Below are 13,270 nucleotides of genomic sequence, written 5' to 3'. Positions count from 1 at the left end.
GATCTAGTCCTGTGTTATTGATACGTGGATGTGTTATTGATACGTGGATGTGATCTAGTCCTATGATATTGATACTTGGATGTAATGTACCCATGTGTTATTGATACGTGGATGTGGTCTAGTCCTGTGTTATTGATACGTGGATGTGTTATTGATACGTGGATGTGATCTAGTCCTATGATATTGATACTTGGATGTAATGTACCCATGTGTTATTGATACGTGGATGTGGTCTAGTCCTGTGTTATTGATACGTGGATGTCCTCCAGGATCGACATCCTGAAGTATGTGATCTACGGCGTGGCCTCGGCCTTCCTGGTGTACGGCGTGCTGCTGATGGTGGAGGGCTTCTTCACCAGCGGCGCCATCAGGGACCTCTACGGAGACTTCAAGATCACCGCCTGCGGCCGCTGTGTCAGCGCCTGGGTACACACACCGCACGCACACACGCACGCTGTTATGACCCGGCTCGGAAGGGAAAAGGGAAGCAACACAAACCAGATGGTTTTTGGTAAATTAAGGTTATTTATTTGTACAGAGTTTAACCAAGGATTTCCAGCTATCAGAAACGGGCAAGTGGGTGCTGTGTAAACCACTGAAAACAATATAACAAAATACAGATTATGGACTAACAGCAAAAATGAAAGCATGAAACAAAAACCCTCTCTGGATACTGCAAACTAAACACAAAGAGCACAGCACCCCTAAATCTGGTGAGACTAACATAAAGTGACTACAGTTGTGCAAACAGAGTCAGTAACACCAAACGAAGTCAGTCTATTAACTAGCAGAATTCCGCTCAAACACAGTCAACCTAATCACACGAGTGGCAACAAGGCAAGCTAATCATAAGAATGAGAGCTGCCACGAGCAGCAGCCCGGCAGCCTATTTGGAGTGGGAGCGTCTTGCTTGCAGCTTCTGGATTGGAGGAACCGGTGGAGCGCCGAGCCAATCAGCATCACTGGTATCAGGAATGGAGAAGGTGAAGGGATGCTGCTCCAATGGGCAACCAACAGGAAATAGGCGGGGCTGGCAGTGGCCAGACCAGTTCCTCAGCTAGGAACCACACAGCCTGATTAGCATACCACTACAAACAGTGACAGTTACACACTTACAAACAGCGGTGGCTGTAACACACGCACATACACGAACACACGCACACACTGTCTGGGTGTGTCTATATGTCTGGGAGGTGTGTCTATATGCCTGGGAGGTGTGTCTATATGTATGGAGGAGTGTCTACATGTCTGGAGGTGTGTCTTATAGCTATAATGTCATTCTTGTTTTATTGACTTTTTCGACTGTTGTTTTAAAGTTGTAGTGCATCCCGTTGGTTTGAAGCTGTTTGGGAGGAGTCCGGTATCTGACTGATAACACCCCCCCTTTGGCCTTGACCAATCAGGATCCAGTGTTTCCCTATATGATGGGTTTCTCTGTATGCTGTAGTTCATCCTGCTGTCTATATGATGGGTTTCTCTGTGTTGAAGTTCATCCTGCTGACGTACGTCTTCATGCTGGCCTGGCTCGGGGTCACTGCCTTCACCGCGCTCCCTGTCTTCATGTTCTTCAACATCTGGAACATCTGCCAGAACACCACCATGCTGGAAGGCACTTCCCTCTGCCTGGACCCCCGGCAGTATGGTACGACCTGTCTGTCTGAATCTCTGTCTCTCTGTCTGTCTGTTTGACCCTCTGTCGGTCTGACTCCTGTCTGTCGGACCACCTGTCTATCTGACCTCCTGTCTGTCTGACTCCTGTCTGTCTGACCACCTATCTGTCTGACACACTGTCTGTCTGTCTGTCTGACTCTCTGTCTGTCTCTCTGTCTGACTCCTGTCTGTCTGACTCTCTGTCTGTCTGTCTGTGGTCTGTGTGACTCTGTCTCTCTGTCTGTCTGACTCTCTGTCTGTCAATATGTCTGATTACTGTCTGTCTGGCTCTCTGTCTGTCTGTCTGTCTGTATGTGTGATTCTCTGTCTCCCTGTCTGTCTGACTCTCTGTCTGTGTGACTCTGTCTCTGTCTGTCTGACTCTCTGTCTGACTCCTGTCTGTCTGGCTCTCTGTCTGTCTGTCTGTGTGACTCTCTGTCTCTCTGTCTGTCTGTTTCTCTGTCTGTCTCTCAAGGTATGGTACCACTCTCGGACGCCCGGACGGTTTGCTCTGGATCCGACAAGTTCCTCAAGATGTGTGAATCCAACGAGGTGAGACCCTGTGTGTTGTGAAGCAGCGTAACGTTGTGTTGTGTTTTGGACAAGCAGTGTAGCTAACGTTATGTTGTGTTTTGGACTAGCAGTGTAGCTAACGTTGTGTTGTGTTATGGACTAGCAGTGTAGATAACGTACTGTTGTGTTGTGTTGTGGACTAGCGGTGTAGCTAACGTTGTGTTGCGTTGTATTGTGGACTAGCGGTGACGTTAACGTTGTGTTGTATTGTGTTGTGTTAGGGACTGGCAGTGTGGCTTACGCTGTGTTGTGCTGTGTTGTGGACTAGTGGTGTAGTTAACGTTTTGTTGTATTGTGTTGTGTTATGGACTAGCGGTGTAGCTAACGTTGTGTTGTGTTGTGTTGTTCAATAACAGTGTAGATAGCGTTGTGTTGTGTTGTGTTGTGGACTAGCGGTGTAGCTAACGTTGTGTTGTGTTTTGTTGTGGACTAGTGGTGTAGCTAACGTTGTTTCCTCCAGCTGGACATGACCTTTCACCTCTTCATCTGCGCCCTGGCGGGGGCGGGAGCTGCTGTCATCGCTATGGTAACACATAACCTGCACACACAAGCAAGAGTCACTACACAACACTACACACTAACCACTACACACCGCACACTAACCACTACATGCTACACACTGCACGCTAACTACTAAAAACACACTTTACACTAACCACTAAACACTTACTACTAACATCTACACATTGCACACTACACACTACAGACTAACCACCACACACAATGGTGAGATTTTCCTGATAACCTAGTGAAGGTAGTTAGTTTATGATAACTAGTTGAAGTTAATTTAGGATAACTTGTGGAGGTAGAGTTAATTTATGATAACTAGTAGAGGTAGAGTTAGTAAGTCAAGAGGATTCTGGGCGTCGACCACCTCAGCATCCAAGGGAAGACATTTTGGTGCAGTACCCCCCCCCTCTCTCTCTCTTCATGCCGTAGCGTTGTCATGGAAACAGGGAGAAGAATGGCTGCTGGCTGCATCAGTAGAAAAACACAGGGAGACATTTTCTGAGAAAGAGCGAGCAAGGTTTAGGATGATGGAGAGAATAACAGACAGTTAGACAGGCAGAAGGGCAGACAGACAGACGGACGGACGGACGGACGGACGGACGGACGGACGGACGGACGGACGGACTGACTGACTGACTGACTGACTGACTGACTGACTGACTGACTGACTGACTGACTGACTGACTGACTGACTGACTGACTGACTAAACACTGTGTTGGATGAACTCTGAGGTCTGCTGTTAGGGAGCCAGATGGTTTTAAGGCGTGGTCGTGCTCTGAATATACATCCCATCCACACGGTGCCCGCTGCTATGGAAACTGCATCACGCGGTGCAATGCTGCCCCCTGTTGGACACTGAGACTAATTACAGCTAAAACTACACTATAAACATACTGGCCAACAGTAGTCTCTTCTGTCTAGGAAACAGTATTGAACTGGTCTAGTGAACAGTAATCAACCTGTGGTCTAGTGAACGGTATTGAACCTTCTAGCAAACGGTATTGAACCTGTGGTCTACTCAACAGTATTGAAACGGTTCTCCAGTGAACAGTATTGAATATTCTAGTGAACAGTATTGAACCTTCTAGTGAACAGTATTGAACCCGTTCTCCAGTGAACAGTATTGAACCTTTTCTCCAGTGAACAGAATTGAACCTGTTCTCCAGTGAACAGTATTGAACCCGTTCTCCAGTTAACAGTATTGAACCTGTTCTCCAGTGAACAGTATTGAACCATCTAGTGAACAGTATTGAACATGTTCTCCAGTGAACAGTATTGAACCGTCTAGTGAACAGTATTGAACCGTACTGACCGGGCGCTCCCTTCCAGATCCACTACCTCATGGTGCTGTCGGCTAACTGGGCGTATGTGAAGGACGCGTGCCGCCTGCAGAAGTACGAAGACATCAAGAACAAGGAGGAGCAGGAGCTCCACGACATCCACTCCACCCGCTCCAAGGAGCGCCTCAACGCCTACACCTAGACCCCAACCTCAGCTCCACCCTCCAGCCCCTACACCTAGACCCCCACCCCCAGCCCCTACACCTAGACCCCCACCCTCAATGCCTACACCTAAACCCCCACCCTCAGCCCCAATCCCCCAGCCCCTACACCCCCACCCTCAGCCCAGAACATAGACCCTGACCCCAACCCCACCCTCAGCCCCTTCACCTAGACCCCCACCCTCAGCCCCAGAACATAGACCCTGAGTCAGCTTCACCCCACCAGCTATGCTACACCTCCACCGGTATGCCTCCACCTGTCTTTTCTATGCCTATCCACCTCTCTACCTGTCTCTCTAACTTTCTCTTTGTCTCTCTCTCCCTACCTGTGTCTCTCCCTGTCTCTTTCTCTTTCTCTCTCTACCTTTCTCCTTCTGTCTCTCTCTCTCTCTCTGTGTGGTGGAGGGGCGTGTCTGGCTGCTCTGTGGTCACATGACCCTACCCTCACCATGGTTGCTATGACGATATATAGTCGTTTCTCACTGATTGGTTGAGTGCAGCTCGTTGTTCAGTGAAACACCACGTGGGCTAGTGTTGATGTTGTCATTATTATCTCCAGCAGGGAGATCGGGGGTCTTTAAGGTTTGAAGCACATTGAAGCACAATCTGTCTGTCTGACATCCCTCCAGCCCACAGAGGGGGAGGAGCCTCTGGGGGGGGGGGGAGGAGCCTCGTTTTAAGCTTGTGAACCGGGAGCCGACCAGAACAGAAACCAAATGAATGACAGGAAGTCCATCTAGTGCGCCCCCCCCCCCCCCGCGCGCTAGACGGAACGCTGTCCAATCAGAGGTGAGCCTCGCCCACGTCGATAAATCTATTTTCTGATAAGTAGGCTAGAGAACCTGTCCCGTTGAGATGAACTGTGAGTGAGTGGAGCATTCGTTGGGTTTCTGTTCCGACCCATCCAGCTTCCACTGATCGCTGTACTGTACCTGAACCGAGAGGCGACACCAGGAAACAAGGTCGTAGATCTGATAGGAGTCTCGGTACCACAGCTGTGAAACAGTCTGGTCGCCACGCCAACCACCCCAACGTGGAGCCAACATGGCCGACTACTTCGTTGCCTGGCAACACGGTGTCGTTGTTTTCCTGAGGCCTGGTGCACTTTTGGCCCGCACGTCTCTCGGTGTTTAGTGCTGTGGTGTTCGGACCCTGATGTACAGTGAGGTGAATACTGTGAGTGTAGCTGTTCTTCGTGGCATGGACGTGCATTAATTAATATTGTGAACTTTAAGCACTTGTTTCTTTCTAAACCTCTTCTTCTGACTGTCTTGCCGGACTAGCTTGTTGCGTGCGCTAACCCCCCATTCGTCCTGCATTATGCTATAAGTGAATAGAAACGTAGTGTTTCGGTCGTCCGTTCAGTTCGTTACCTCCTCTCCCCGTCAGTCTTGCTAACTCCGTAGCCATGGAAACCAGGTGATCAGCCACTTCCTGTTGTAGTTTTTTTGTACCATCACCCTGAATGCTCGGTTTTGTATTGCCATGTGCCAATCGGTCATGTTCGACCTATACGATCAAATCTGCTTGCGTAAATAAAATGAACTTGTGAACTTGTTAATAACACTGGCTCTGTTTATTCTACCTTCATGTGTTCATTCAGCAGTCAGACTGACTAACTACTAGTATTCACTATTATTATTATTATTATTACAAATACAACTAGTACAACTACACTAACCATTACTATTAGTCCTGTTTGGCTCACAGTATCTTTGCATCAAATAATAAAAGAAATATCCTGTAAAAACATAGTTTAGGTTATACTGAAGCCCCTGGAGGTTACGGGTTCCATTCCCCATCTTTACACTATACCTAGACCAGCGGGAACAGCAGAAGGAGACTCACCAAACGATACCATATGAGCACGTCAATTATCACACGTCACAACTACTAGAAATATCATGACTACTTCAACGTTTGGTAGTCCTGAAAATCACGTCCCGCAGCGAGCAGGACAAAAAATATCAAAGATTTGAAGGACGCCCGAAGCTGAGGAGATGAGTGCGGTTCGCGGGTGTTCAGGAGGAGGAGGGAAGAGCGGGAATCCTCACGGGGGGGGGGGAAATCTCCCGCTGAGCCGATTACCTCGAGGTGGAGGTGAAAAGGAAGCCCCGCCCCTCTAATCAGGTCAGCAGGGAGCACAACCGGGAACGCGTCGGCCGGATGTCTCACTCGAGGATACGAGTTTTTTACGATTTTTACTAGTTTAATAACTCCTTTCCGCGGGATTGTGTCGGTGCGGTTCTCTCTGGATGCGGCGAAGCGTGTGTTGGGTTCTCGGAGCGGCCTGACCCGGTGGAGGATGCGGTGGGCGGTGCTCGCCCAGGTGGCGCTCTGCTGCCTGGGGACGGTGCGCTGCTTCTGTCCGGCCCAGTGCACCTGCACCCCCAACAGCCGGGACGGGGGCTCGGTCAGCAGGTAACCACACACACTCGACTCATTGTTACCTTGACTTTGAGGCGTTTATTTTCGGACTTTGAGATCATTTTAAATGCAAATGTTCCTCTTGCACACACACACACACGCACACGCACACGCATACACACACACACACACACACACACACACACACACACACACACACACACACACACACACACACACACACACATACACAAAGCCTATATTATAAATTGAATAACCATAACATGCGAGGACACTACGGATCAGAACTGTTTCCATTGTGAAATTAATCCTTATTATCACCGGCGCACCGACACCTATAAATACCCGCACTGTGTCGGCCAGGAAGCAGTGCATCATGGGTATGACTGCCCAGCTATCATAGATCTCTCCCTGAGATGATTGGATTGACTCAGAGCAAGGATGTCTATATTTGCTCAGCTGTTTTGAACAGGCCACCTTATGTTTACCTTGATCATGGTCACATCATAGTAGCCACCAACACATCTGAGCTCTGGCTGCTGCCAATTGTCCCTCCCTCTGAAACACGGCTAGACATGGAGCGCCCCCCCCCCCCCCCCCCCCCCATACTGTAGATAGGGTCTGGTGGTCTAGAGATGGTGATCATACAGTAGATAAGGTCTGATGGTGATAATACGGTAGATAAGGTAATTTGTCTGATGGGATCATACTGTAGATCAGGGGTACAGTAGATGGTGAACATACTGTAGATCAGATCTGATGGTGATCTGTAGACGGGGTCTGACGATCCTAGAGATGGTGATCACGTGTTTCCTTACACTTAAAAATAATACTTGGTATTGGTGTAGCATCTTATCCTAGCCATCTCTGTTGTATACAGGGAATAGGTTAACCTAGCGATGGTTTGTGCGTGGCACTTGGTTCTATGTGCATCCTAAATGTACCGACAGCGATATGTTGTTGTTACTAGTTACTTCTGTTTGTAAGTCGCTCTGGATAAAAGCGTCTGCTAAACGCCCTGCGTGTTGATGCTCCTGTCAGCTCGGTGGTCTGCAACGACCCGGACATGGCTGACATCCCCATCAACGTTCCGGTGGATACGGTGAAGCTGCGCGTGGAGAAGACGGGCGTGCGGCGCGTCCCCAGCGAGGCCTTCTACTACCTGCCGGACCTGCGCTACCTCTGGATCACCTACAACGCCGTGTCGGCCCTGGACCCCGGGGCCTTCTACAACCTCAAGCTGCTCCACGAGCTGCGCCTCGACGGGAACCAGATCTCGGTGTTCCCCTGGGACGCCCTGAGGGAGATGCCCAGCCTGCGCACCCTGGACCTCCACAACAACCGGCTGGCGGCCCTGCCGGCCGAGGCGGTGGCCCTGCTGCCGGGCCTCACCTACCTGGACCTGTCCTCCAACCGGCTCGGCACCCTGCCCTCCGACCTCATGGACCTCTGGCCGCCCTTCAACGGGAGCCCCGTACGCAAGGGCGCCGGGCAGAAGGTCATCCTAGGTATGTCTAACCCTAACCTCACCCCTCCACTAGGGGGGTCTCACCCCTCCCCTGGGGAGGTCTCACCCCTCCCCTGGGGAGGTCTCACCCCTCCTCTATGGAGGTCTCACCCCCACACTAGGTAGGTCTCACCCCTCCTCTAGGGAGGTCTCCCCCCTCCCCTGGGGAGGTCTCACCCCTCCCCTAGGGAGGTCTCACCCCTCCTCTATGGAGGTCTCACCCCTCCACTAGGGAGGTCTCACCCCTCCACTAGGTAGGTCTCACCCCTCCTCTAGGGAGGTCTCACCCCTCCACTAGGGAGGTCTCACCCCTCCTCTAGGGAGGTCTCACCCCTCCCCTGGGGAGGTCTCACCCCTCCCCTAGGCAGGTCTCACCCCTCCTCTAGGGAGGTCTGACCCCTCTAGCTAAGTCTCCCCCCTCTACTAGGGAGGTCTCATATTCTAGATATACGATAGCGGGACTCTGATGCAGTCTGTCAGCGGTGTGTTTATTGATAGTCAGACCTGTTGATCCACTCAAGGACCATCCGAGTCTCTACTGGTCAGGGCTTGTTTTAACAGAGATTGTTTAAAATGACCTTATAGCACTCCATGTTACAGGGTGTGTTTTGGATGGAGATGGTTTAATAGGACCTTTTATAAGCTTTTGTGTACCGTATGTTCGAGGGTGTAGGGGTAAAGCCGAGCACTCCTCGTGTCTGAAGTGAAGAAGAACCAGGATCAGTGTGGACCTCCACCCTCTGTCAACCAACAGACTCCCAGTGAACCAAACACGGAAAGGGACTTTTAGTATTTCACTAAAACACGTTCACCGCTGTCTCACTGAAAGTGTGCTAAACGGTGACGCTTGTAAACATATGTGCGGCTAGCAGACTAAGTAGGCAGAGGGTATTGGTGGAGTAGGGCTTTAGTAGCTCGTCCTGCTAATACCGAGGTAAGCTTGTTAGCGTCGCCTCTCACACATTGCTGTGGATAAGGGCTCACTGCTAGACCTGCAGTAGATCTAAAACTCATCACCAGCCATTCACCAAGTGATTAGCATTTTGTCCATTCAAACCTCTTCGACGTGAACCAATGATCGTATTATAGATTCCTGTGACCAGGGAATAAAAATGGTTTGATTTTCGCTTCAGATCCCGCTGAGAATTTCAGAACTGATCTGACCTGAACACAGGCTGTTTTTGTCCTGCACTGCAAGCTCTGCCTGACAGTCCAGAGCAGGATCAAGGGACAGAAAGATGTATGATGCATCCCAACCACAGATCACACATGCTCATATGATGCCTTCTATGGGAACATGAACACACCAGACCAGCAACCTCATAGTCCAGATCCTTAAGGTCGTCCCTCTACCGTGACGGACCAGGCAGTGTGGGGATGAATGATGTTCTCTGGTACTGGCTAGTGGAACCTAGTCCTGACGGTATCTCCTCTAGTTCTGACTAGTGGTTCCTAGTCCTGATGGTATCTCCACTAGTCCTGACTATGGGTACATTGGGCTGACTGTATCTCCTCTACTGGTTCCTAGTCCTGACGCTGTCGCGTCTAGTCTTGACGAGGGGTACCTTGTGCTGACTCTTTCTCGTTTAGTGGTACCTTGTGCTGACGGTATCTCCTCTAGTGGTACCCTGTGCTGACTGTATCTCCTCTATTGGCACCTTGTGCTGACTATCTGTAGTCATACCTTGTGCTGACTGTATCTCCTCTAGTCATACCTTATGCTGACTATCTCCTCTAGTGGTACCCTGTGCTGACTGTATCTCCTCTAGTGGTACCCTGTGCTGACTGTATCTCCTCTAGTGGTACCCTGTGCTGACTGTATCTCCTCTAGTGGCACGTTGTGCTGACTGTATCTCCTCTAGTGGTACCCTACCCTGTGCTGACTGTATCTCCTCTAGTGGCACGTTGTGCTGACGGTATCTCCTCTATTGGTACCTTGTGCTGACTATCTGTAGTCATACCTTGTGCTGACTGTATCTCCTCTAGTCATACCTTATGCTGACTGTATCTTCTCTAGTGGTACCCTGTGCTGACTGTAACTCCTCTAATGGTACCCTGTGCTGACTGTATCTCCTCTAGTGGTACCCTGTGCTGACTGTATCTGCTCTAGTGGTACGTTGTGCTGACGGTATCTCCTCTAGTGGTACCCTGTGCTGACGGTATCTCCTCTAGTGGTACCCTGTGCTGACTGTATCTCCTCTAGTGGTACGTTGTGCTGACGGTATCTCCTCTAGTGGTACCCTGTGCTAACTGTATCTCCGCTAGTGGTACCTTTTGCTGACGGTATCTCCTACAGTGGTACCCTGTGCTAACTGAATCTCCTCTGTGCCCCAGGCTTGCAGGACAACCCCTGGATCTGCGACTGTCGCCTCTCCAAGATCATCGCGCTCTCCAAGATGACGGACTGCCCGGTGGTCCTGATGGACCTGTTCGTGACGTGCAGCGTACCCGAGAACCTGGCGGGAGTTCTGCTGCAGCGGGTGGAGCTGGAGCAGTGCGTCAAACCCACGGTGATGACCTCGGCCACCCAGCTCACCTCCCCGCTGGGCAGCAACCTCCTGCTGCGCTGCGACGCCACCGGCCTGCCCACGCCCTCGCTGCTCTGGGCCAAGTCCGACGGAACCTACCCCAACAACACGGGTCAGAACGTTAGAACCTTAACCTGTAGAACCGTACTACCATGACCCATAGAACCTTAAGAACATGGGTCAGTAACGTAGTACCTTAACCTATAGAACCTTAAGAACAGGGGTCAGAACCTTAGTACCTTAACCTGTAGAACCTTATGAACATGGGTCAGAACCTCAGTACCTTAAACAATAGAATCTTAACCTATAGAACCTTAAGAACAGGGGTCAGAACCGTAGTACCTTAACCTATAGAACCGTAGTACCTTAACCTATAGAACCTTAAGAACAGGGGTCAGAACCTTAGTACCTTAACCTGTAGAACCTTATGAACATGTGTCAGAACCTCAGTACCTTAAACAATAGAATCTTAACCGATAGAACCTTAAGAACAGGGGTCAGTACCTTATTACCTTAACCTATGGTAAACAAAGGGGTCAGTACCTTAGGAACACGGGTCAGTACCTTAGCCACAGGGGTCAGAACAATTAGAACACGGCTCAGATCCTTATGGTCAGTCAGCACTCCGGTAGCACCCTTACCCTCCACATGTGACGTCACACTCGGGTCTTGTTGGGGTTTATGTTCACGCTCCCAAGACAAAATCCAGCTCAGTGGCATCCAAGACAAATCACTTTAACCGGATTTGCATCCTACTTTGGCTCTCGTTGAGGGTTGTGTTCTGGGGTGTTCTGGCTGTGTTCCTGGGTGACCTGGGATGTTCTGGTTGTTCTCCGGTCCTGACGGTCTGGTGTGTGTTACAGTCCAGGAGTCTCCGGTGGACGGCGTGCGCTGGTCCATCATGAGCCTGCTGGGGATCCTGGGGCGCGACGCGGGGAACTACAGCTGCAGCGCCAAGAACTACGCCGGCAACGCCCAGGCTACCATCTCGGTGGCGGTGGCGGGGGGAGACGTTACCACGCCGCCGCCGCCGCCGCCCCTTGGGACCAGCGCGGAGCCAGGGACCAGCGGGGGGCCAGCGGTCAGCACCGCCCTTCCCTCGACCCCCTCAGTCACCTCCGCCTCCACCACCATCAACACCACCCTCGTCCCCACCACCGCCGCCGCCGTCACCACCCCTGCCCCCGGCTCCTCGCCCCCTACCACCGCCCCCCCCAGACTGACCACCCCGCCGCCACCGCCCCCCCCGGCCGAGACCAAGTCCCCAACGCCCCGCCCCCCCAAACCCCCGCCCGGCAGCGACAGCAGGAAGCTGGCGGCCGACGAGACCAGCAAGAAGACGGACGCGTCGCGGGCCCTCAGGGGCCTGAAGGTGGTGGAGGAGGGGCCCGACAGCGCCGTGTTGCTCTGGACCACCCAGGGCCTGGCCCGGGACGCCGCCCTGACGGTGGTGTGCTCGCCGTACGGGGACCAGGACGCCAAGCGCACGCTGGAGACCACGGCGGGCAGCGGCAAGGTGCTGCTGGAGGGGCTGGCCCCCGGCCTGCGCTACTCGGTGTGCCTGGTGGGCCGGGGCCCCACCCAGGGGAAGGACCCCTGCCTGGACTTCTACACGCTGGGGGAGGGCGGCGGCCCCTCGCTGCTGCTGGTGGCCAGCTGGGTGGCGTGCGCGGTGGCCCTGCCCCTCATCGGCCTGCTGCTCTACAAGATCGTGGCGCTGTCGTGCAGCGGGCCGCCGCCCGACGCGGAGCAGCTGGAGAAGGAGAGCTACGTCGGGTTCGAGACTATCTCCATGAAGCAGCGGGGCCCCGGGGCCCGGGCCAGCGAGCTCTGGGCCCGCCGGGCCCCCAACGACTCGGAGAGGATGATGCTCTGCTCCCGCTCCAGCCTCGACTCCCAGACCACCTACAAGAGCGAGAGCTCCAGGTCAGAGTACCTCTGCTGACCTACGACCCCGACCATGGGTGCACGAGTCACGTGGAGAGACGTTGGAGCAGAACCGGCCCTGATTGGACGGTTTGATGACATTGATTCAGGGTCTTAATGGCCTCCAGGCTCCACCTAGGTGGGTCTTACTGGGCTCCTCTGGGCAGGTGAGGCTGCTGAAACCAGCCACCACACAACCCACTCGCCCCCCCCCCCCCCCCATTGTCCAAGACCTCCCAGGGTCACCAGCAGCCCCCCTCCCCCCGGAGGCCTTGACTGGCGGAGGCACCGCCGTCTGGACGGGCTGGAGTGGCCCCTCAGAGCTGGAAAGTCGTGGTCGCTCCTTGGAGCGCCCAGACCATCGGTGGGTAGGGCCGCGATCCCTCAGGGGCCACTAAGGGCCGGTCCCAGGGGCCGCTGGCGGGGTTGGCTGACCTCCTCTGCTGCTAGGGGCCTCATACAGCCCTCCTGGGTCCCCCTGGTCCGGAGGGGCCCCACGTTGGGAGGGGCCCCACATGGGGAGGGGTGGGGCCCCAGAGTAGAGTACTAGGCCCCTCCACAACCAGGACTCGGGGTGAAGATGTTGAAAGCGGTTTATTGCAGAGTTTGAGTACAAGCATAGAGCAGGTGTTCTCTGAGCAGTCAGACTCGGGGGGCCAGCCGTCCACCACACAGACGACACTTAT

At 52.8% G+C, this 13,270-nt stretch overlaps 2 protein-coding genes across 2 annotated transcripts in view; both read left to right on the top strand.

Moving 5' to 3' along the window:
• gpm6aa (glycoprotein M6Aa) overlaps positions 1 to 5,799 on the top strand; it is an 11,481-nt gene extending 5,682 nt beyond the window's left edge. The window contains exons 3-7 of the mRNA XM_030368904.1: positions 270 to 426; positions 1,489 to 1,642; positions 2,126 to 2,202; positions 2,684 to 2,749; positions 4,064 to 5,799. Coding sequence (XP_030224764.1) covers positions 270 to 426; positions 1,489 to 1,642; positions 2,126 to 2,202; positions 2,684 to 2,749; positions 4,064 to 4,216 — 607 coding nt within the window. The 3' untranslated portion in view covers positions 4,217 to 5,799. The remainder of the gene's footprint in view (positions 1 to 269; positions 427 to 1,488; positions 1,643 to 2,125; positions 2,203 to 2,683; positions 2,750 to 4,063) is intronic.
• A 546-nt stretch (positions 5,800 to 6,345) lies between these two features.
• Positions 6,346 to 12,791, top strand: lrit3a (info leucine-rich repeat, immunoglobulin-like and transmembrane domains 3a). The gene is made up of 4 exons (XM_030368903.1): positions 6,346 to 6,656; positions 7,665 to 8,131; positions 10,465 to 10,770; positions 11,522 to 12,791. The coding sequence occupies exons 1-4, from the start codon at positions 6,541 to 6,543 to the stop codon at positions 12,601 to 12,603; spliced, it is 1,971 nt and encodes a 656-aa protein (XP_030224763.1). The 5' UTR covers positions 6,346 to 6,540; the 3' UTR covers positions 12,604 to 12,791.
• The last annotated feature ends 479 nt before the right edge of the window (positions 12,792 to 13,270 follow it).

The sequence above is a fragment of the Gadus morhua genome, chromosome 10, assembly GCF_902167405.1.
Source record: "Gadus morhua chromosome 10, gadMor3.0, whole genome shotgun sequence".
Classification (NCBI taxonomy): domain Eukaryota; kingdom Metazoa; phylum Chordata; class Actinopteri; order Gadiformes; family Gadidae; genus Gadus; species Gadus morhua.
The sequence above is the reverse complement of the archived record's forward strand: the minus strand, read 5'-3'. Positions and strand labels throughout refer to the sequence as shown.

Coding starts and splice junctions, on each gene's coding strand:
- lrit3a (XM_030368903.1), top strand. CDS start 6,541: ATGCGGTGGGCGGTGCTCGCCCAGGTGGCGCTCTGCTGCCTGGGGACG. Junction 6,657..7,664: donor GACGGGGGCTCGGTCAGCAG/GTAACCACACAC, acceptor TGCTCCTGTCAG/CTCGGTGGTCTGCAACGACC. Junction 10,771..11,521: donor AACCTACCCCAACAACACGG/GTCAGAACGTTA, acceptor TGTGTGTTACAG/TCCAGGAGTCTCCGGTGGAC.